Raw genomic sequence first — 22,433 nt, 5'->3', positions numbered from 1 at the left:
TAAAAAGAAATAAGGTAAAATCATTTGTAAACATAAAGCAAGATGGAAATAATAAAGTGAAGTATCTCAGTTTTTACACTGAAGATCAGACTTCTTGAAAGTTCAGATGTATCTTGTTTATAGGAAACACAAAACAAAATGATAAAGAATATAAATCAATAAAGGTTTTATATATCACACGAAATATAAGAAAAGGCACAATGGGCAGTATGAATATGACAAGATTGATTTTTTCTATTTTATATATAATTTTAATATTTTTAATCTTAAATATTAAACCACTGAAGGCAACATTTAGTCGTATACTTAGCCACAAAGAAAACTTTAACATGTTCAAAAAAGTGGAGGTGTTATACGCCACGTTCTCTGAGCATACTGAAATGAAATTTGGAATAATTAAGGATCAATAAAATGTCCTACCTAATTGGGTCAAAGGAAAGAAAGAAAATCAAAATGTAAATGGCAGACATCAAGAAGGAACGACAAGGAGAACATACCTAAACCTAGAACAAACAGCTACAGCTGTGGTCAGAGGAAAATTTATAGACAAAAATGTTATTGTTGTTGTTTTTTAAAGGTATGCTTTTTTTTCCTTTAGTGAGGAAGATTGACCCTGAGCTAACATCTGTTGCCAATCTTCCTCTTTTTTTTTTTTCAATTTTTCTCCCCAGTTTCAGTACACAGGTGTATATCCTACTTGTAGGTCCTTCTAGTTCTTCTATGTGGGACGCTGCCTCAGCATGGCTTGATGAGCAGTGCCATGTCCACAGCCAGGATCCAAACCTTCAAACCCCAGGCCACCAAAACAGAGCACGTGAACTTAACCACTATGCCACCAGGCCAGCCCCAAAAATGTTTTAATTAGAAGAGAAGACAGAGAAAAGTGAACTTAGCACTCTTCTTAAAGAATTAGTAAAAGAGCAACAAAATTGAGGAAGAAAACCGTAAAATAGATAAGTCCCTGTAAGCCTGGTTAAGCAAGGAAAAAGAAGCAAAAATATTCAAAATTAGGAATGAAAAAGAAGCCTAAATCATTAATACAGATGCTATTAAAGAATTATTGGAAAATAAGGGCAGCTTCATAGCCAAAAAAAAAAGCTAGCAACTTAGATGACCTAGATAATGTCAGCAAAATTTCCAAAACTGACCCAAGAAGGAGGGAAAAACCTTAAGTCAATCAGCTACCAAAGGGGAATTTGGAAAGATGATGAAGGAGATACCGTTAATAAAGACGTCAGGTCCAGAAACTTCCCTGCGTGGGTTCTTAACCTTTTGACACTAGAAAGTTGTGGTATTATTAAACCTTTCCAAATGATAGAAAAAGATAGAAAGCTCAACACTTCACTTTAATACCAAAACTTAACAACCTTGCTTACTAATACAAATGCAAAAATTCTAAACAAAGGACTTTATTTTATCTACACTGTAGGATGTTCCCTCAGCGCTGCTGGCCAGGGCCACCAGCACCTCAGCTGTAGGGGACCACCATATGATGGTCTCACATTTTGTTGTAGAAAAGCTTTTTCCGTGTTCTTTCTGTGAAGTAGATAAGACAGATATTTTCTTTAAGACAAGCGCAATATTACCGAGTAAGAGTTAAGGATAGAAAATGAAGTTGTTCTTTCTTACTGCTATGGGTTGTTGCCTTTGTCTGTATCACGAAAGCAAAGCCTGCTCTTTCTACTTTAATTTGCTTGATTAATCAAATGAATTCAGAATGCCACTCTGGAAACAGTCTGAAACATTGTCAGTTTTATGAGAGGGTTTTCATTAAGAAATTAATTGAAATTTTTTGTGTATGTAAAATGAAAAGTTCCAATTAAATTATTTCACAGAAGTCATTTTTTTTTCCCTTTAATTTTATTAGTTTTTTATTTCTGGGCTGACCCAGGCCTGGAGCTTAGGGAAACTGATTGGGCTTTTCTTACACACCAGTCCTATAAATGCTGTTTGTCAACTCCCCTCTACCCCCAGCCAAGCACCCACCCTCCACCGACACATGGAGGATGCGCGCACACACCCACACACACTTGCCACTTGCACACAATATTCTTTTAGCTTGTATTGGGCTCCCCTTATCAGGAAGAGGGGCCTGAGGTGTCCAGGAAAAAGCAGATGGTCCCGTTGCCCTGGGATTTTCTTTTATCTTTGAAGGTATTAATACAGGAGTGACCTGCTGCATAGACTTTTAGATATTTGCAATTCCAAGGCGTTCCCTTTGTCCCCATTTGAAATGATGTTTGAACCCTCCTTTCCTTGATGCCTGTAACTGATCTCTTGCAAGGTGTTGAGACTTCATTTTTGAGAGCCGTTGGGGTTTTTCCCTGTTCCTTCTCCCTCAGAGGAAAGAAAATACAAATGCCACTTGTGCCCCTATGCTGCTAAGTGCCGTGCAAACCTGAACCAGCACCTGACCGTCCATTCAGTGAAGCTGGTGAGCACGGACACTGAGGACATCGTCAGCGCCGTCACCTCTGAAGGCAGTGACGGGAAGAAGCACCCTTATTACTACAGGTGAGCTGCGAATGGAACCCACTAGTCTGGCCTTCCCAAACTTGCTTGAACACTCCCTGCCCGTCTGCTGGCGCAAACGTGACAGGTGCCTCTTTTCAGTAGTAGTGCTGAGCTTCCTTTTAGTCTTCACTTAGCTTAGATTGAACCCTGCAGTGGTACTGACTCCGCTCCTGGCTTGAGTGGCCCTGGTAGAATTAATTGAAAGGGGAGTGGTCTTGGAGGTGGCTCTCTGGGGTGGAGCTCCAGAGAGTGGCAGGGCTCTGGGGATTATTAGCTTTTATGTCTGTGCCGCCGGGACACTCCCACCTTTGTAACTGAGCACCTCACTGCTTCCTGAGATTGTCCTAAGGAAGAAAAGACTAGGAAAAAATAAATCTGAGAACCCTGAGGAAATAACCCGGAAAGCAGTGCATATTTTCCCTTGGTTGTGTTGTCCTTTAGTACCTGGAATTTTACGTTTCTCTTCCATATTCTACAGTGAATCAATATTTGATTTGGTTGCTATAAAATCCCAAATTTCAGTCTTCACTGACCAATCTCCAATCTCGACCAAGAGCTAGGCCACACAGATTGGTGGAAGCTTGCTTTTGCATGAAATGTCTCCATGGATGGGTGGCTTCTATCAGGAATTGTCACAGAGATGGCTTGCTCCTGTTTGGAGTGCCATCTGATGACCTCTATGTGTTTTCATTCCTACATGGAAGGTTTCCAGAGCCAGCGAGAGGCTCCTGGGTATGTGGGGCGCTCCAAGTTTATCCATGTACCAGCACCACTAATATCTTGGCAAGGCTGCAACACACCTCTTTTCCCAGAGGAATCAGTTAGGTGATGCGCAGCATCTGGAATCTGTAATTTTAAATTAGCTTTACGATTATTTAGCATCATTATAGCATATATGGGATTTTGTTACATTATGTTGGCACGTAATCCGTTTGGCACAGTGACCACTTCAGAGACATCCCAGAAAGCAGAAGAATTTTCTAATGTAAAACCTTTTGGTGGGAAGAAAACATACGTAAAAGTCCAGTTTTCTGGGCATAGAAATATGCCAGTTATATGTATATTTAGAAGTATCACTCTTCTCTCTCCCTCTCTTCTTTCATCCTCTCATATAGCTGTCACGTGTGTGGATTTGAGACCGAGCTCAATGTCCAGTTTGTCAGCCACATGTCGCTCCACGTGGACAAGGAGCAGTGGATGTTTTCGATCTGCTGCACTGCCTGCGACTTCGTCACCATGGAGGAAGCGGAGATAAAGGCTCACATTGGCACCAAGCACACAGGTGACATCCCTGGCGGTCCTTCTCACCCTCCTCTCCTCCATCCCTGGCCATCCCAGTGTGTGTGCCCACCTGGCAGAAGCACCCTCGTCGCCATGCAACACTGATGTTTCCTTCCTCAGAAGGAAGGACTTTCCTGGGGTAGCAGAGCGACATGTCCCTGTAGCCATAATGCCATTGCCTGGCACAGCTTGTGCCTCACTGATCTGAAGTCTCAAGTTCAGATGCCATTGAGAGGGCTAAGCTGTGTGCTTGCTCCTTGTCCTGGTTGTCATCGTCACAGGTAGCAGTCATCAAGCTCTTAGATGCCCCCCGACTAGATCCCACTTAAGCCTCATCACGACCCTCTGAGGTCGATACTCTTGTAAGCACACTATATAGGTGGAGAAACTGAGGCTTAACAGAGGTGAGGTATTCTGTCCAAAGTCAACAACTAGGATGTGACTCCAGAAACTCATTCTAGGGCCTGCTGTCTGTCTCCTTGCTGTTCTGACATCCCCAAGCAACACTTGGCAGAGGTTTGAACCTCTCTGTTTCATTGTCCCAGGGCACTGTGCACCTAGTTCTGCAGGCTCTGCTCCTCTCCCGTGAAACTGCAGCTGTGACACTGTCCATAATGACACATGGCAGGTCTGTTCAGGGACAAAGAAAACCAGATTCTCCTGAAACAGGCCGATCACTCTCTAGACCACGGCCAAGACTTTGCCGGTGCTCGCCTTTCGTTTAAGGCTCTTGCCATTCTGGTTCACTTTTTCCATTTAATGATGTTAACATTTTGACTTCATCGTGCAATTATCCTCTCACAAGTGATGGTTACAAATGACACCAGCGTGGAGTGACTAAGCGAGAATGAGGAGGAGCTCCCCCTGGTTGTGCGGTGCTTGCAAATTACAAGCTGATGTTGCTGACCGCCAGCCCTGGGTGTCGAGTCAGCCCCTGGCATCGTTGGCACTTGAAGGATTCAGGAAGGGGAATTTCCCTGACAGTTGTGCAGATGACGTGTGCAGCTGAGAAGGATCTCTCTGTGCTTTCCTAGCCACTTTGGCTCTGTGGTGCCAACAGCAATAAAAGCTTGTTTTTGTCAGTAAGTTGAGCAGCTATGACTTGGAGGTCTGCAGAGAGCCGTTATGCTGAGTGAGAAGGTGCCATTTTTACAGTCGGCTGTCTGACCGTAACCACATTAGCACCGTGGGCAGCAGGTGAGCTGGGAAACCCACGTCGGAGACAAATTAAATTCAGCCTTTCTGGAGTGGCTAATGGAGGGAGAGGCCAGCCTTTCTTCCATTTCCACTGGCTTTTCAGATACTCTTTTTTTATTTTTTTCTCTTTTCCGTTACACTCTCGTTCTTTAAACTCTACTCCAAAGTATGTTTAAATTCAGCTGAGAATCTTCCTCCAACCTCCCTGCTCCACAGCCCCCTCCGACCCCCACACCTCAAGGAAACCATAGAAACCATAATGGCTGGAAAGAAGTTGGACTTAGAATCACTTAATTGTCATCAGTGGAAACTTCCCGTTCACAAGTAACCTATGCAAACACACTCACCTCCTAATTGCCACAGGGAACACAGCGAAGATCTTGTTCCCTGTGAGGTGATGGGGCTCCTCGTCTAGCTGGGAAGAATGTTCTCGTTTGTTGGCATAGAGAGCCAAGAGTGAAATGCATTAAAGAGGTTTCTTTTTAATACAGTAGAAGCCTTTAACGCTACTGCTATTAGGGAATAAGGTTATAACCTATTTTATAGGTTTTTAGCCACGGACGCTAGCAAGAGTTTTTGGGTTTTTTTTTTTAAAGGCCGTATAGTAAATATTTTGGGCTTTCAGGCCATATAGTTTCTGTCACTACTATTCAGCTCTGCTGTTGGAATTGGAAAGCAGCCATAAATGATATGCAAATGAATGAGTGTGACAGTGTTCCAATAAAACTTTATTGACAAAAACAAAGGAGGCTAGATTTGGTCCAAGGGCTATAGTTTGCTGCCCCATATTATAAGCTGTTGGTCTCAGAGTGAGGATTTCATGTATTTAGTTGCTGTTTTGAAGTGTTTGAATTTGACCCAAAATATGTCCATCTAAATCTGTAAATTAATAAACTGTATAATTGCAAAGTTATGATATAAAGCAATATATATGTTATATAATACATATAACACTATACATTCCTGAGAATAGAGAGCTTTTCTAAGTCACTGCTGTATCTCCAGCTCGTAGACCAGAGCCTGCACAGCGTAGGTGAGATGTGAACGTTCATCCCGTGAATGAACATACGTGTGCAAGCACATCTACGCTCATTTGTGTGTGCTAAGTAAGACAATTACTCCAACATGGCCCTTGTTTGAACATTAGAGTCCACTGACTTATGTATATAATTGATGTGGAAGAAGTTACTTGGGATGGAGGAAAGCACACTTTGAATTCTAAGTCCTGGTTCTAGATCTCGCGTTGCTGTAAATAGCACTGCGAACATAGGAACTCATTGAACTTCTCTGGGCCTCCATCCATTCCCTGTATTTTTAAATTCTCAGGACATGCCCAACAGACTTTAAGATTCTCTAATTCTTTGAGCCTTGTTCTCTAATTTATTTACCCATCGTAGGAATGGGCACATTTTATTTCAGTACCCTAGGGAATCTGCAGCGCTTTCTTGTTAGCAAAGTGAAGTTGTGATCTCCAGGACGAGCTTTCACAGACAGACCCAATTTTTGTTTAGTCTCTCACAGAATCCACGTGCTTTGTCCTGCCTCCTTACTGACTCCTCTTACCCCAGGCACGATTATGATGGGGTGCTGGGTGGGTATCTGAGGAAATGTCCTCTGTTTAGGGGTTTCTTCTGTGACCCCTCCTCACCCTCCTTCTCCCACTCCCTGGCTGCAGAGAACATCAGCAAGGGAAAAACGTTCCCTCCGGTACTCGTGACTTTCTCAATGCACGTTTTGCTGCAGTTTTTAAATGTTGCAATCGTGGCATTGAGGAATTTGAATAGCTCTTTGGAAAATACAACCATTCAATACTTCCCCTCACTCTGACACCAAAATCAGTGCCAGATGACTTACACAATCCCTGTTAAATCAGCCCTAGACAGGCTTAAAGAAAGGAGGATATTTATCAAACTTAAAAAGTGAGGACTTGCAAAAGCTTAAGTGACACAAGAAATCACAAAGGAAAAGAATAGAGACCTGACACACATTTTTTTCTATTTGCAAAAGAAAGGAAGGAAAACAAACACAAAACACCACAGTCTCAAAAATGTTTGTGAAAATGACAAAAGGCTAATATATCTACTACATAGAAAATTCATAGAAACTGGTAAGAAACACCTTAGGTCTCTGGAGAATTTTACAAAGGATGTGAACAGTCAATTCACAATAAGAGAAATAAAAGCTAATCACTTCACATAAGGAAAAATGTTCAAGCTTACTGACAGTCAAATTAAAACTCAAGAGCAGCTTCTGGTTCACCTGTGAAGTCAGGAGCCTGATTATAGTGTTACCCACGGCTGTGGGATCACACTGATGCTCTCATGGCCACGGCCCTGCAAAATGGAAGAACTTTTGAAAACTAATTAGATGGCATAGACCAAGAGGCTTGAAAATGGAATGCCCTGTGACCCAGTGATCCCACTTCTGGGGATTTATCTGTAGGGAAAAAAAATCAGCCAGTGGAATATTAATCTTAACTTAAAATTTAATTTTAAGGAAATATTTAAGTAGAGTAGGACAGGTCCACTCCATGGATATAATACTGTCCTTTATTAATTCCTAATGATCTCCATAAATTTTTTAGGAGCCATTTGTGTGTCAGGTATATAAAACCACATGGGAAAATACAAAGTGTTAGTTATTATTATTATACTTTATAAATATTATATGTTATATTTTATAATATAATGATAATCTATTCTTCTGTAATGCTTCCCATGAGCCAGGCATTGTTCTTAGTGCTTTACATATAAAAACCCATTTAATCCTCACAACAAACATATGAGGCAGGAGCTGACATTATCCCCATTTTTTAGACGAAATAATTGAGGCATAAAAGCAAATGCCTTGTCCTAGGTCATACAGCTACTAAGTGGTACAGGTGGCATTCAAACAGGTGTTGTGGATCTGAAGTCCTTATTGTTAACCACCTTGCAATTATGGCAACAACTTTAAAAGAAAGATGCTTACTTTTAAAAAATAGAAAAGTCCACCAAAAATGTCATGGTGTTTGTATTGAGGCAACAAGACAACTGGTCATTTTTTATGGTTTCAATTTCTCAATTGCTGTCATTTTAAATTGTGAAATATTCAGGTTTTTTGACATTCTCTCCCGCTGGCTGTCCCAATTTATGAGGGTGCATTACCTGTGCACAGGTGTCCTTCACCAAGAATCTTTGTGATGCTGAAGGTGAACAAGCCCTGGAACCCCAGTGAGCCTTGGACTGAGTTGACGAGGGCGCCCTGGCTCGCTGCCTGCAGACAGAGCAGAAGGGGATGTGGGCCGAGAGGAGAGCAGGCTGTTTGGGCAAGAGATTACAAAGGGAGCGGGCAGGGCCATTTCCCTGTGCTGTATCCCAGAGTGGCTGCTGGGGCACCTGGATATTTATATATTTATTAATTTAGGTAGCTCTCCCCAGTGCCTTAAGCCCAAGGGTACTTGAAGCTATTCTTAAAGATGGCAACTAAAATTATATGTTTTAATTCTATAAGCTAATTTAAAATAATCACTTGCTGTATTCTGGTTGTTAAGACTGTCTTAGAGGATGGATTTGGTGAATAAATATCAGGGACTCAGGGCTCCCACTGAAAATCTTCTGTTCATCTACAAAATGTGACTAAACGGGTTATATATTTAGACAAGAGATTGGCAATAATGGTGCTGACTTTCAGGCTTCCTTGTACCAAGGGAGCACCTGTATTTTAAAGGCATATTCCCTTCCTCCTCAAGGGTCCGTGAGTGAGGTCACATTGTGTCTGTCCAGGAACTGAGTTCAGTTCTGCTAGGAACAAGATTTTAAAAGTTGTGAACTGAAGTCAGAGTTGTTTGCACTGAGCATAATGCAGTGCTGACAGGAACAGGACTCGAAAACATTGTAAGCGGGTCAATATTTTTTCCTTCCTCTTTTTAAAAAACTTTTTTTAATTGGACAAGTAATTTATGGTCACTCTAGAAAATTCTGAAAATGCAATAAAAGAAAAAAATAATGCTGATAATTTCATGCACTACGTGTAACCACCATTGTAGCTTTGTTTATTTCCAGACTTTTTATGTGTATATATAATACATGATTTATTTTGTAATCTTTTAATAAAAGCAGTTTGTTTCTAGAGTTTACAATCACTAGATTACTTAGTTGACTGATTTGAAGGGAACTGAAGCACAGTCTCCTTATATTTTCTACCCTAACATAAAACTATGGGGTTGCATTGAATTGGTTTGGGGAGAATTGACATCTTAACAATATTGAATCTCCTGAACCATGAAAATTGTGTAGCTCTCCAGTTATCTGGGTTTTATAATGTACATCTTTAATTTATTACAGTATACCTTCAAGTAATATCATACCACTTCATATGTAGTGTGAGAACCTCACGATAGCATACTTGCATTTCTCCTCTCCCAGCCTTTAAGTTATTGTTGTCATACATTTACTTATATATGTTATAAACCCTACAATTCATTGATTTTTTTAACAAAATACTTTTATTATCTTTCAAAGAGATTTTAAATAATAAGAAAAACTCAAACGTTTACCCATGTAGTTGTCATTTCCAGTAGTCTTCGTTGTTTTGTGTAGATCCATTTTTACGTTTGGTGTCATTTTCCTTCTCCCTGAAAAAAACTTTTTTAACATCTCTTGTAATATGAGTCTTTCTTTTTTTCTTGCCTTTGTTTTTGAAATGTATTTTCACTAGGTATAAAATTTCTGGTTGACAATTATTTCCTTCAGGACTTTAAAGATGTTAATCCACTACTTCTTTCTCACTTGCATTGTTTCCAGTAAAAAATCTGCTGTCATCCTTATTTTTTGTTCCTCTGCACATAATGTATCCCTTTTACTCTGGCTGTTTTTAGGATTTTTTCTTTATCACTAATTTTGAGCAATTTGATTATGATGTCCTTTTGTCTAGATTTCTTCATCTTTCTTATGCTTGGTATTCATTATGCTCCTTGGATCTGTGGGTTATGATTTTCCTCAAATTTGGAAAATATTTGTCCTTTTCAAATATTTTTTCTGCCCTCCCACTCTGTTAGGAACTCCAATTAAACTTAATTAAGCTACCTGAAGGCATCCCACAGTTCACTGGTGCTTTTTTTATTTTTGTAATTCTTTTTTCTGTTTCATTTCAGATCATTTCTATGCTGTTGTCTTCAAGTTCACTCATCTTTTCTGCCATATATAAATTGCTGGTTATCCCATCCAGTGTACTTTTCATCTCAGACATTGTAATTTTTCATCTCTAGAAATTTGATTTGGGTCTTTTTTATATCTTTCATACCTCTACTTAACTTTCTGAACATATGCAATACAGTTACAATAACTGCTCTTACTTTCGTGTCTGCACATTCTAACAACTTTGTCAGTTCTGGGTCAGTTTTGATTAGTTGATTATTCTCCTCGATTTGGGTTTGTTTTCTCATTTCTTGGCATGTTTGATAATCTTTGTTTGGATGTCAGACGTTGTGATTTAACTTCTTGGGTGCTGGATATTTTATATTCTTATAAATATTCTTGACCAGTTAATTACTTAGAACCTTTGATCCTTTTGGGCTTTGTTTTTATGTCTTGTCAGGCAGGTCTGGAGCAGTGCTTCATCTAGGGCTATTTATTACCCATTACTAAGAGATCTTCCTCTGTTCTGCCCAGTCCCCTGGGAATTACAAGTCTTTCCATCTGGCTGGTAGAAACAGGCACTGTTCTCTAAGCCTTTCAGATGACTTTTTCCCCTCCAACCTTGGGTATTCTCCTCACATACTTGCTATGACCCATACTCTGCTGAATATTCATGGGAGACCCTCCGCAGGTCTCTGAGTTCTTCCTCTGTGCTGCTCTCTCCTCTCTGGTGCTCTGTCCTGCAAAGTCTAGCCATGTTGGTCTCCCCGTACTCTCAGCTTTGTCTCCTCACCTCAGCAGGTGTGTCAGGCTCCACCTCTGTTGCCTCTCCCTGCGCTGCAGCCTGGAAGGTCTCTCCAGGCAGGAAGTGAGGGAATCATAGAGCCCACCTCTTTTTTTTCCTGTCTCTCAGGAATCACTCTTCTTCATTGCCTAATGTCCAGTGTTGGAAACTATTGTTTGACAAGTTTTGTCTGGTTTTTTTAGTTGTTTCAGTAGTGATGGTAAATCTAGTCTCTGAGACTCCATCCTGAATGGAAGCAGAAGTCTCCTGACACTAGATTTTAATGACCTGTTGACTTGCTTACTTCTGGTTTTGAGAGAGAGTCCAGTGTGCAGTAATGAAGAGCATGGATGCTAGAGTCAGACCAACTGAAATCTCTGCTCCACCACTTGCTGGCCATGTGACCTAGGCCAGGTTAACCCAACTGTGCCTCCCTTCCCTCATCTGTAAAATGGGGTGGTAATAGTCATGTATCATCAGATTTTGGAGAGGATAAAAATGAGATACTGCATTTAAAGCATGACACAGTTCCTGGAACTTGGTAGCACATCCAGGACATCTTAGCTATTGTTGCCATTTTATTTTAATTATCGTAAGACCCCAGTCAACACTTACCAAATGAAGGACTATGAGCTCTTGACCCCAAGTACCACAAGTGTCATCACCGTAGGTGACTGGGATCTGAGATCCCTTAGGTGTACTGGGGGAGCTTGTGCTTTCTAAATGATGATGTAGCCGTGAGACCAAACTCCCCGCCACTAACTGTTATTATTCGAGGGTTTTCATATCCTAAATAACAGATCTGGGTTTTTTTTTTTTTTAATTTTCAGGGGAAGACAGAAAGACCCCAAGTGAATCAAACAGCCCCTCTTCGTCCTCCCTCTCAGCTCTGAGTGATTCAGCCAACAGCAAAGACGATTCAGACAGCTCCCAGAAAAACAAGAGCGGGAACAACCTGCTGGTCATCTCTGTCGTGCCTGGGAGCCAACCCTCACTGACTAGTGAGGAAAAGCCAGAAAAAGGTAAGGAGGAGATGGGTTGGCCTGCTCAACCTGCCCCAGTCTAGAGGGTGACCCACCCAAGTCTAGGGGGTGACCCAGTCTTGAGAATAAGCCCTTGAGAGGGGTGATGTTGGAAAATGCATATTAGGCTCGGGAACACTATAACTTGTATCACCTCAAATTTGCATCTCCTTTGGGCTTTATTTGCATCCAGATATGGGGTGGAAGGATGGGGAGGGTGACATTGATTTGGAAGCTGTACGTTTAACTCCTTTTAGCATGGAGATGCAGGGCACAGTGCCCGACAGGGTATAGCTGGGGAGGAGAGGGGAAGCGGGGGCATCTCCACCCTACTCCTGCCCTCCTGTTCCTCTGCCCCATGCGCCTGTACATCCAGCTTCGGTCCTTTCAGGGTTCGAATGCGTTTTTTGCAACTTTGTCTGCAAGACGAAGAACATGTTTGAGCGCCATCTGCAGATACACCTCATCACCCGGATGTTTGAGTGTGACGTGTGCCACAAGTTCATGAAGACCCCCGAACAGCTGCTGGAGCATAAGAAATGCCACACTGTCCCCACCGGTGGGCTCAAGTAAGGAAAGCAAGTACAGAACCTTTTACTGTGTTGTTATTAAACTCCCTTTCCCCATCCCTACCCCATCCCCTCCCCTGAAGGTTTTGGGGTACATGGAGAGAGGGAGCTCGGCATGGGGGGCGTTGATCAGGCACCTCTGCTACTTTTAGCTGGATATGAATTAGACCTGTCCCCGAGGAGGGCAGCAGATGTCAGCAAAAGAATCCATTTCACAAATATCCCGGGATTCCCGGCAAGCAAGAAGACATGTTGGAGCAGCTCGGTGTGCAAGGGTGGACTCATCCTCCACTGCTGGAGTTTTGTTCAGACTTGATTTCAATGGACTGGGGCGTTAGTGTCCCCACGTGTAAACATTACACTGTCACTGCACTTCACTGTCTCTATTTTTTAGCTGATTTGCCATATATCTTTTAAAGAAGCACCCCATCCGCAAACCACCCCCAAATATTCAATCCTTGCCAGTATGAACAGGCAGGACGCAACGTTTTTCATGCAAAGATCACCTGCCTTGTGTCTTCTGTAAACATGCCTGATGCCTTCTCTGGAACTGGAATTGGGATCTCCCTGGTTTAGCCGTCCTGAGATCTGACATTTCCAGTCACATGTTGTTCACAGATCCCCAAAGACCTAGACAACAAGCATCATCATTAACCAGCATTTGCAAGAAGCCCTCTGGTCTGAAGTGAGACCCATCAGTTATTATCAAAGGCACTGTGTGTCTGGCTTGATAAGAGGTGCTAAAGGGCAAACAAGGAATAAAACATAATTTCCACCCTCAGGAAATTTATGTCCTAGCACTGCCGGAATTTAATCTTCCCTGTGATTCTGAAATCAGAGTCCCTGTTCACAAGGCACTTATGGGCCAGTAAAGAGAACGAAGCGTATGTCGCAGGGCACAGAAGGACACATTATTTTCAAGACAGAATTATTCATGGTTAGCTGAAATGGTCATGTAATTAAAAGAATGAAAAATTACATTTTACTTAAATACGAGAAAAAATTTTTTGTTTTTAAACATTTTTATCTTTGAAACTCACAACTTGCCAGAGAGGTGGCATGACTCTTCTGAATGGGCAAGGGATGGAGAGACCCAGAAGGACCCTGGGAGTCGAGTGTTGTGGCCCATGCACGGTTAACTCTCCCAGGCTCCTGCCTGGTCAGGGGGACCCTCCTCAAAAACTTGCTCAAACAGAGGAGTTGGGGAGCAGGACCTACTGTGGAATTCCATTTTGTTTTACTCTTGGGGCGCTTAGGTGGGAGGGGGAGGAGGGGCTTACAGGGATGGAGGGGGGAGGTGCTAATTCAAGACCACCAGTAAATGGGAAATACCCAGTAAGAGCTTATTTGGGAACTTGATTTGGTTTGTTCCCACTGTCCCTTTCTAAATATTTATGTACTCTTATTTAAAACAAACAAAAAAAAGAAAACCATGTATTTCTGTGGTTGGACTAGCGCTCATCACCTTCCCAGTAGCCCAGTCACACCCATGAAGTCTTCGGCGTGGCCACTTGTGGCTTTGCCAGTTAGTCTTTCCTCGGGGACCTAAGGAGTCCCGAGCCTCCGAGCCATTGGGGAGAACGCCCAGTGAACACTGATGCTTTTGTCGGTACAGACACTTCCCGTGCGGTGCTAACGGTCCCCTGTGTAATAGTTTATGTTCTAGGATGACCAAGTAGAAGAATACTTTGAAAAAATTGATAATGCCTTCTGGCTATACAGTGAGTCTTTGTTTTGTTTTGTTTTGTTTTCCCTTTGCCGTATCAGAGAATTAATTTGCCTGAGAGGGTGTCTTGACGATAAATAATGGGAGCACGGAAAACCCATAGCACTTTGCCTGAGCAGCGAAAGAAAGCTTGAGCCGTGGGTCACAGAAATGTCCTTAAAGTGAAACAGACTGCCGATGTCTCAATTGCTTTTCTGTGATGGAACTGCTTGTACTCTATATCCTGTTCATAATGCAGATCAAATAAGATTATACTATTATTTTTCTTTTGCCGTAGCTCAGGACAGTGGTGAGTTTCAGACTCCTCTAGGTAAGGCCCAGCTTGGCGTAGGGGTTGTGTGTGCACCTGACCTGGGAATGGGCTTCATATTTCTCTCGTGTGCACTCTTCTGTGAGCTGAGGTTCCAAGGCTAACGGCGAGCTTGGCGCTGAGGAGCAGTGCACGGTGCACTCGGTCGTGTTGGGCTCTGCTGAACACCTCTCCAAACCCTCAGAGGACACCTCACTCCTGGGCCCCGCTGCGCTGCAGGGGCCCAGCCAGAGCTGAGGCAGCCACTTTTGCATCCGCATCCTTTTTGTAAAGAGAGCAAACACGCTACAGCTATCCTATCAGCCACCGACTCGAGCCTGGCAGCTTCCAAAAGAGAAGCTCAGCAGAATTTGTAAACATGCCCTTACTGCTCCTTCTGGCCCCTCTGGACAGCCAGGAGGCTTGGGGGAGGGGAGCGTAGCCTCCCTGCGTAGGATGGAGAAACCGAGGCACAGAGAGGCCCAGGCTTTGTCCCAGGGCATTTCCAGCTAGAGCTCGATCAGGTGACGGAGCTGGGACCAGAATCTGCCTCAATCACATGTAGAGACCAATCCAGTAATGAAGCAGTGCCTGCCATGTGCTGAGTCCTCTCCCAAGCACTGTAGAGAATGCAGAAGAAATGTCAGATACGGTCCTGCCCGCTGAGAATTTATGATCCAGTTGGATTATTATTATTTCCATGATGTAATAATGTATTACTAATGTCTTTAAGCTCCAGATAGCAGTTGTCTCCCTCCCTCCTTATCCCTCATTTGCAGATGAGCTGGTGGGTGGGCCTCCTCCTCCCATGCCCCCGTGCTGGTCCTCATCTTCCTTCCCTGATGGAGAGCCAGTGCTGTAGGACACAGGTTTAACGAGTACATCTCTATGTATATACACACACAGAGACACACACAGGCCTTCTCATCCTAACAACCCTTTAATAAGCACGATTCTGACCCCTACGACTTTCTGTTTGCTGGAGGTAGCTCTCCCCTATAAGCTGTTCTTTAAAACTCTTAGCCTTTCTGCGTGTGCTTGGTGTGGTGCATGAAAAGTCGATTCTTTGTGTTGCTCCCATCTAGAGGGGAGGTCATGAGGTTTAGCCCTCTGCTATGTCCGATTGGGAGTGGGGAGGGTTTCAAGGGGATGGGCGGGGAGGCTGGAGGGGAGCGACAGCTTATTTATTCCTCACACTTTCTCTGCTCCCCTTCCTGAGAGCTGGTGTTCACTGTTCCAGCCAGGAGACCCAGAGTAGGCTGAGTAGACCTCGTCAGAGCTCCTCCTTCGTGGGGACGGCTCTATAAGCAGAGAGAGCCAAAGAGGGCCATCTCAACCCCTGAGAGGCAGCAGGGCTGGGCTGGGCAGGGGCAAGCCAGGCCTCAGAGTTTGGAGGGTGGCGTGAGGGAAGAAGGCAGGTGAGGCGGGTACAAGAAGGGCCACAGCAGAACCTGTCTGGCTGAACCTCCCTTTCATTGCTTCCCCCGGCAGGTGCCCATTCTGCATTTATTCCACCAACCGCCCCGCTGCCATGGAGTGCCACCTCAAGACCCACTACAAGATGGAGTACAAGTGCCGGATCTGCCAGACAGTGAAGGCCAACCAGCTGGAGCTGGAGACGCACACCCGGGAGCATCGCCTTGGCAACCACTACAAGTGCGACCAGTGCGGCTACCTGTCCAAGACGGCCAACAAGCTCATCGAGCACGTGCGTGTGCACACCGGGGAGCGGCCCTTCCACTGTGACCAGTGCAGCTACAGCTGCAAGCGCAAGGACAATCTCAACCTGCACAAGAAGCTGAAGCACGCGCCACGCCAGACCTTCAGCTGCGAAGAGTGCCTGTTCAAGACCACCCACCCTTTTGTCTTCAGCCGCCACATCAAGAAGCACCAGAGTGGGGACTGCCCCGAGGAGGACAAGAAGGGCCTGTGTCCAGCCCCCAAGGAAACAGCCGGCCCCGGGGCCCCGCTCCTTGTCGTCGGGAGCTCCCGGAATCTCTTGTCTCCCCTGTCGGTCATGTCTGCCTCCCAGGCTCTGCAGACCGTGGCCCTGTCTGCCGCCCACGGCAGTGGCTCAGAGCCCAACCTGGCACTCAAGGCTTTGGCCTTCAACGGCTCCCCTTTGCGCTTTGACAAGTACCGGAACTCGGATTTTGCCCATCTCATTCCCTTGACAATGTTATACCCCAAGAACCACTTGGATCTCACATTCCACCCTCCCCGACCTCAGACTGCGCCTCCCAGCATCCCGTCCCCCAAACACTCCTTCCTCGCCTACCTGGGACTAAGAGAAAGAGCAGAGACTGTCTGACGGCAGCCATGTTCTGTACCAAAAACAAAGAGACAAAAACAAAAAACCCACAAAACTTAAACACAACCCCAGCAGGTGTATGTTGCTGCAAAACCTACAGGCCTCCATGGGTCTGAACCACGTGTACTGTATATCTTTAGTAAGGAATAGAGAATTGGCTCTGTGTGTATACCTATTGCATTGACCTGAAAGCTGCTTTATCCAATCTTCAGAGAGGTGACCTACTGCCTACTCTACCTTCGAGGCATGCGCCCCAGCCACCCACTCCCACTCTCAGCCCTTCTCCGTGCTTCTATCTGAAAGGAATTCTGTCTTGTTAAACCCTCAAGAGAGTGTCCTTAATAGCAATCAGCACTTGTAAGCTTATATACTGGTGCATTTTTGTTTTCTGTTGGGTGAGTGGGGTGTGTGGGCGTTTGTGGATTCTGAAAGAGAAAGCCGTGTGTCGTGTGCCATGATGTTTCTCTTGCACATTCTTTGTACTGGCTTCTTTAACAGCGATGACCATTCTTTTCCCTCCTGGGTTGTTCATCCGCTACAGTCTCTCCCTGAGCTCCTTCATCACCTTTCCCTCTCTATTTTGTGGCTACAGAGTGGTAGGGCCTGGTGCTCGGTCGATGAAGGAATGGTAGACATCCACAGTGCTGCTTGAGATTTCCGACAGAGTGCTGGAGACCTTGTGCTCGAGCTTTTCTGGTTGAGGATACGAGGAATCAAGAGACCCACCTGGAAGAAATATCTGGCAGCACTGCAACTAACATCACAAAACTGAAGTGTGTTTTTGTGTGTGTCCATACGTATACAGTGTGTATGGTACACACACAGTGCATCATTTTTTTAAGGGCAGATTATATATATATATATGATGTATTAATTCAGTGGTTACCATTTGTTTGCAGGAAAAAAATTGTATGAGTGAAAAATTTTATGGTTGATAAATCCAGCCAAGGAGATTACAAGGGGTTTGGATAAATTCTGGGTATAAATGCTCAGACTAAAAAAAAAAAGAAACGGCAGTTTTGCACAGTGCTTTGGTCTTGCACTAGTTTTTTTTTTCTCATCTGCAAAAAAAAAAAAGAAGAAAAGGAAGAAAATGTACCTTTTATATGGAATGAGTAGACTGTGTGTTTGAAAATTTCGTCACAACCTCTTTGACATATAACGACCCAACAAAAAGGTGCTGTTTAGTCCTACGGTTCAGTTTATGCCCCTGAGAAGTTTCCATTGTGTCTGCAGGTCGTCTGGCTATAGCGGTATTCTCCATGTTATTAATAATTCTGTATTCCATTTTGTTAACGCCTGGTAGATATAACCTGCTAGGAGGCTAACTTTATACTTATTTAAAGCTCTTATTTTGTGGTCATTAAAATGGCAACTTACGTGCAGCACTTTATTGCAGCAAGAAGCAGATGTAGATTGGTTGCAAAGCCCTCTGCTCATCTTTAAAAAGTGATGGGTGATTTAAAAACAAGAAAAGGAAAACAATCTTTGGCGGAATATGTTCATTGCTTGTATTTTTAAGACGACAGAATTTCCAGTATGAAACAGACTGAAAGAGCAGGAAGAAATGTGCTTTGTATAATAATGGGAAGTTTGGAATATAAAAGTTTATATATTATTTATCTATTGAAGAACTCGTGTACAGGAGGAACGATGCTTTCTGACTGCGTTGCCGTTTTCCATCATGTGTTACCCTAGAGTTGGGATTTCTTTTTTCATCTGTTTCACCAGGGGAAATAAAAGCATCGCTAATTTTCTTCCTCTAGTCAGTTTGCTTCACTGAAAGCTCCCTCAAAGTTGGTACAGTTCTACAGGAAGCCAGAAGCCTGTACCGTCTGTCCACACCATGGTCCCCCCGCCCCGCCTGCGTACCCACCTTCCTTCCCTCAGACCCAGCAGGTGTGCTGTACTTCCCCTCGCCAGTCAGCCAGCCCTGGCAAACCTGTTTACACTAAGGGGATGTCCCCGGGAGCAGGGACGCTGAGCCAGCCAGCTAGGGCGGGAAGCTCCTGCGCCCTCGGTCATTCTCCAGCAGAGACATTTGTTCTTGGCCATGTTTGAAAAGTCATTCAACCTCGCCACGTCAATGTCTCAGTAAAAGACACTATAGACAGTTATGGACAATACACTCCAAGAATACTGGGCTTATGGGTGGGTTGGTTTTTTTTTAAAGTCATGTCTTTATCCCCCATATAATGGAGAATGTGCCACTTGGCTAATAGTGTGCTTTCAAAATTACAAGTTCAGTGATGACAAGAAAGAGGGCCACAGTGATCCCACAGAGGCTGGCAGAAAAGGGCAATCACACGTAAGCACCAGCAGGTTAAAAACCTGAAAGGGTGGCCCTGACAATTAGGACTACAGATTTTACAGCATGCCACTTGTGCAATATGAGGTCCTAGGTTGAAACTTTCGAGATCTAGAGGGGTGTCAGAAGGAGATGTTTACTGCTCAAATGCCGTGCATTTCACTGCTTGCCACTGAACTTGTATTTGAATGACTTAGTTATGCTTAATGTAATTGGGCAACTTTTTTAGCACTTTGGAAAGAATCATCAATCTTTCTGGTAAATTATAAAAGTTTTCTGAGTGAGAAAAGGTGTGTTTGGAGTTTGTTTGACTTTTTATATTATTATTATTGTTATTAATAAAGAAAAAATCTACAGCATTTTTCAGACTCCACCGAGATAATATGTATCCCTGCATTTGGTCTGCAGTTTGACACCCAGGGAAGGATGTGTTCCATAGATATCCTTTCCGTGGAAAACACTAACGTCTTTGAGAAATTCACCTGCCAACTAACTTCAGTTCTGTTTTCACTATGCATTCTTCAATGAAAGCTAGCTTATTTTTCCATATAGTAATGCAGTTAGAGTTCTCAGCACTTTCTTCTATCGTTTTTTTAACTCCTCATGTTATGTTCAGATGATCATACTGTCAAGGTTTGTGTACATTACTGAAAATTTGTATTGTATAAAGCTTTTTGCATTACAAGGCTGTACAGGGTCATTTTGACAGTAACTGGTATATTCCTTTGCATCTTATGTTGCATTGCCAATTTCTAGTGTATCCAGTTTGGAAGTATAATATACTCTAATTAAAAAAAAAAAGGTTGGCTATACTCTTGTTTCTTTTTCTTTCTTGGTTGCCATCCTTGACTACTTGTTAGTTTCAAAGTTTTGTTTGTCTTGCTTTGTTCTGATTTTTACTTTTCAGTGTATTTTAAATAAGTTTAGGAAATGTCCACTACTAGTTAGAACTCTTGCACATTCGAGGTTTGAAGAGCCATGGTTATAATGCAAACTGTTATTACATAAGTCATTCATAGACATCAAGGTTGAGAGCGTATCCATCATTCAGTACAGTTGCAGGCTGGCTCCTTCCTGAAATTACATAGTGACATTTAAAAATGTTCAGCAGCCTTACCTTCTCCTCCTTAAGACCATTTTATTAACCCTATACCAAAGAGGGAAAAAAGCAGATGAATAATTTCATTTATCTTAATGAAATTTGGCAAGTGTGAGGTGTTTTTTTTTTTTTTTTTTGAGGAAGAGTTGCCCTGAGCTAAACATCTCTTGCCAATCTTCCTCTTTTTTCCCCCCTAAAGCCGCAGTACATAGTTGTATATCCTAGTTGTAGGTCATTCTAGCTCCTCTGCGTGGAATACCGCCACAGCATGGCTTGATGAGCGGTGTGTAGGTCCACACCCAGGATCTGAAATGGCAAACCCCGGGCTGCCGAAGCAGAAGGTGTGAACTTAACCACTGGGCCACGGGGCTGGGCCCTATGAGATTTTAATGAGGGGGGAAGTGGTATATTTTGCAAACTAGATAATAATCTATCCAAATGCAAGCAATACCTCACCACTCAAAGGAAGATACCAGAGAAACAGACTGAGGCCAAAAAAAAAAAAGAGATGAAAAGCACACTGAAAGTTCAAACAAAAATTTTTTTAAATCTATTTTAAAGTTATAAACATTCCCCATGGATCTGTGATGATGGGTAAAATATATAAAGCAACAAAAGAGAATTTTTTGCCTGGTTCACAACTTGCATGCTTATAATATCCCTTGCTTATTACAAGAAACTATGAACCACTTGACTCTAACATTCAAAAAGATCAAATTTACTTTTTACAAAATGAGATAATGTAGGAGAAGCCACTTCAAAAATGACAAGTCACTAATCAGACACAATTTTCCTCCTTTTTTCATCCAATAGCTATTTTTTAGGTGAATGAATCAAGTTCTCTCACTTGATTCATATTCCAGTTTAGTTTGGGGGTGGCTGATATTTATTGAAAATACTAAAATAAGTCAAACTTCTTTGCTTTTTGTTAGCACTACAAGCAACAGTATCTTCTCATTTTGTATACATACTTTATTCCCCTTCAATTCCACATGTACCTCACATTTTCCCTGTGGTTGAGAAAAGCTAGAAACATGAAGAAAATATTCACCAGTGTGATCATCGTTTCCCCTGTTAATGGGCTTCCAGTGACTGAGGAATGCCTGGCATCAGAGCCATCCATGACGGGACAGACCACATCCTCGTCCATCGTCGCTTCCCTGGAGAGCGCTACATGCACACCTGGCATCTCCAAGCCAGTACTATGGCCCTGTTTGAATTTAGTCCAAGATCACACATACTTTTCCTATTGTTGTGTTAAGTAAAGACATTTCATGTTAAGACTCAGGCCATGTTTTCTGTAATGTGTCTACAGCTGACTGACCCCATTTAGTGACCACCAAAAACTGTCCCTGACCATTTAACAGAGCTTCAGCACTGGTCACAGGGGAACAAGGAGACATAGCAAGGCTTGACGAGCACATGCCTATCCTTACCGACAGTCAGAAGCATCATATCAGAACTCTTGCCTGCCAAAGGTCATGAAGCGCTTGTGAACAATTTGAAGGGGAAGGCACACCTCATCAGCTGCCAAAACACAGAAATCGAGTCATCTCAGCGCTTTCAGCCCTTGGGGAAGAAGGAGAGCCAAGAAGAGCTCGGTGCACCTAAAATGGTAGGGAGGGACGGAAGGGGATAGCAGCTGAATGATTTTATCTGCAATGGTTCCAGAAGACAGAGAATGTAAAACCAGAATCCTTCCCAATGCACCCTAGAACCTGTGAGCAAAATCAAGGATGCAAGGATAGCCTTGGTGATTCAGACTCCATTCTAGGGAGCCATCAACCACAAACATTCAAGAGAGCCAGCCAACATTCTTACTACACCACTCTCTCAAAACAGAAGAGTCCCACACAAATTAAAGTTTATTTTGCAAATAACTACAATAAACTAAGCAAGCAAATGCCCACAAAGCAAGGCCCAGGGGTAAATGAAATGAGAGGACATTAAATGACTCTGGGGATGGAGGGGCCCATTCTTCCTCTGTCCAGGGTCTGAACGGTCTTACTTCTCAGTCAAGATTTCTTCTTTATGAAGCAGGAGATCCCCATTCACAATTCTTTCCTGATAAGTGGATCTGTGAAACAGGAAAGTGTAAATCCTGCTCACATTGGTAGGAGCTGCAAGGGGAAAAGAAAAATCAATTGCTATTTCCCCTTGGAATTCCTTTTTGATAGAGTTAAGTATTAGTTAGTTCTTAGTTTTCAACAGAATTT

The 22,433-nt window shown here is 43.1% G+C and overlaps 1 protein-coding gene across 11 annotated transcripts in view; it reads left to right on the top strand.

Annotated features, from left to right (window-relative positions):
• ZNF827 (zinc finger protein 827) overlaps nt 1-17,895 on the top strand; it is a 163,537-nt gene extending 145,642 nt beyond the window's left edge. For 3 of the 11 annotated variants that reach the window (XM_044767171.2, XM_070504846.1, XM_070504844.1), the window contains exons 10-15: nt 2,343-2,514; nt 3,630-3,796; nt 11,724-11,915; nt 12,307-12,484; nt 14,139-14,205; nt 15,991-17,895. In XM_044767171.2, coding sequence (XP_044623106.1) covers nt 2,343-2,514; nt 3,630-3,796; nt 11,724-11,915; nt 12,307-12,484; nt 14,139-14,163 — 734 coding nt within the window. In that variant the 3' untranslated portion in view covers nt 14,164-14,205; nt 15,991-17,895. Of the gene's footprint in view, nt 1-2,342; nt 2,515-3,629; nt 3,797-11,723; nt 11,916-12,306; nt 12,498-14,138; nt 14,206-14,251; nt 14,521-15,990 lie in introns of those variants that run through there. The other 8 variants (XM_044767168.2, XM_070504842.1, XM_070504841.1 and 5 more) reach the window with 5 other exon arrangements.
• The last annotated feature ends 4,538 nt before the right edge of the window (nt 17,896-22,433 follow it).

The sequence above is a fragment of the Equus asinus genome, chromosome 3 (genome assembly GCF_041296235.1).
Source record: "Equus asinus isolate D_3611 breed Donkey chromosome 3, EquAss-T2T_v2, whole genome shotgun sequence".
NCBI classification, from domain to species: domain Eukaryota; kingdom Metazoa; phylum Chordata; class Mammalia; order Perissodactyla; family Equidae; genus Equus; species Equus asinus.
The sequence above is the reverse complement of the archived record's forward strand: the minus strand, read 5'-3'. Positions and strand labels throughout refer to the sequence as shown.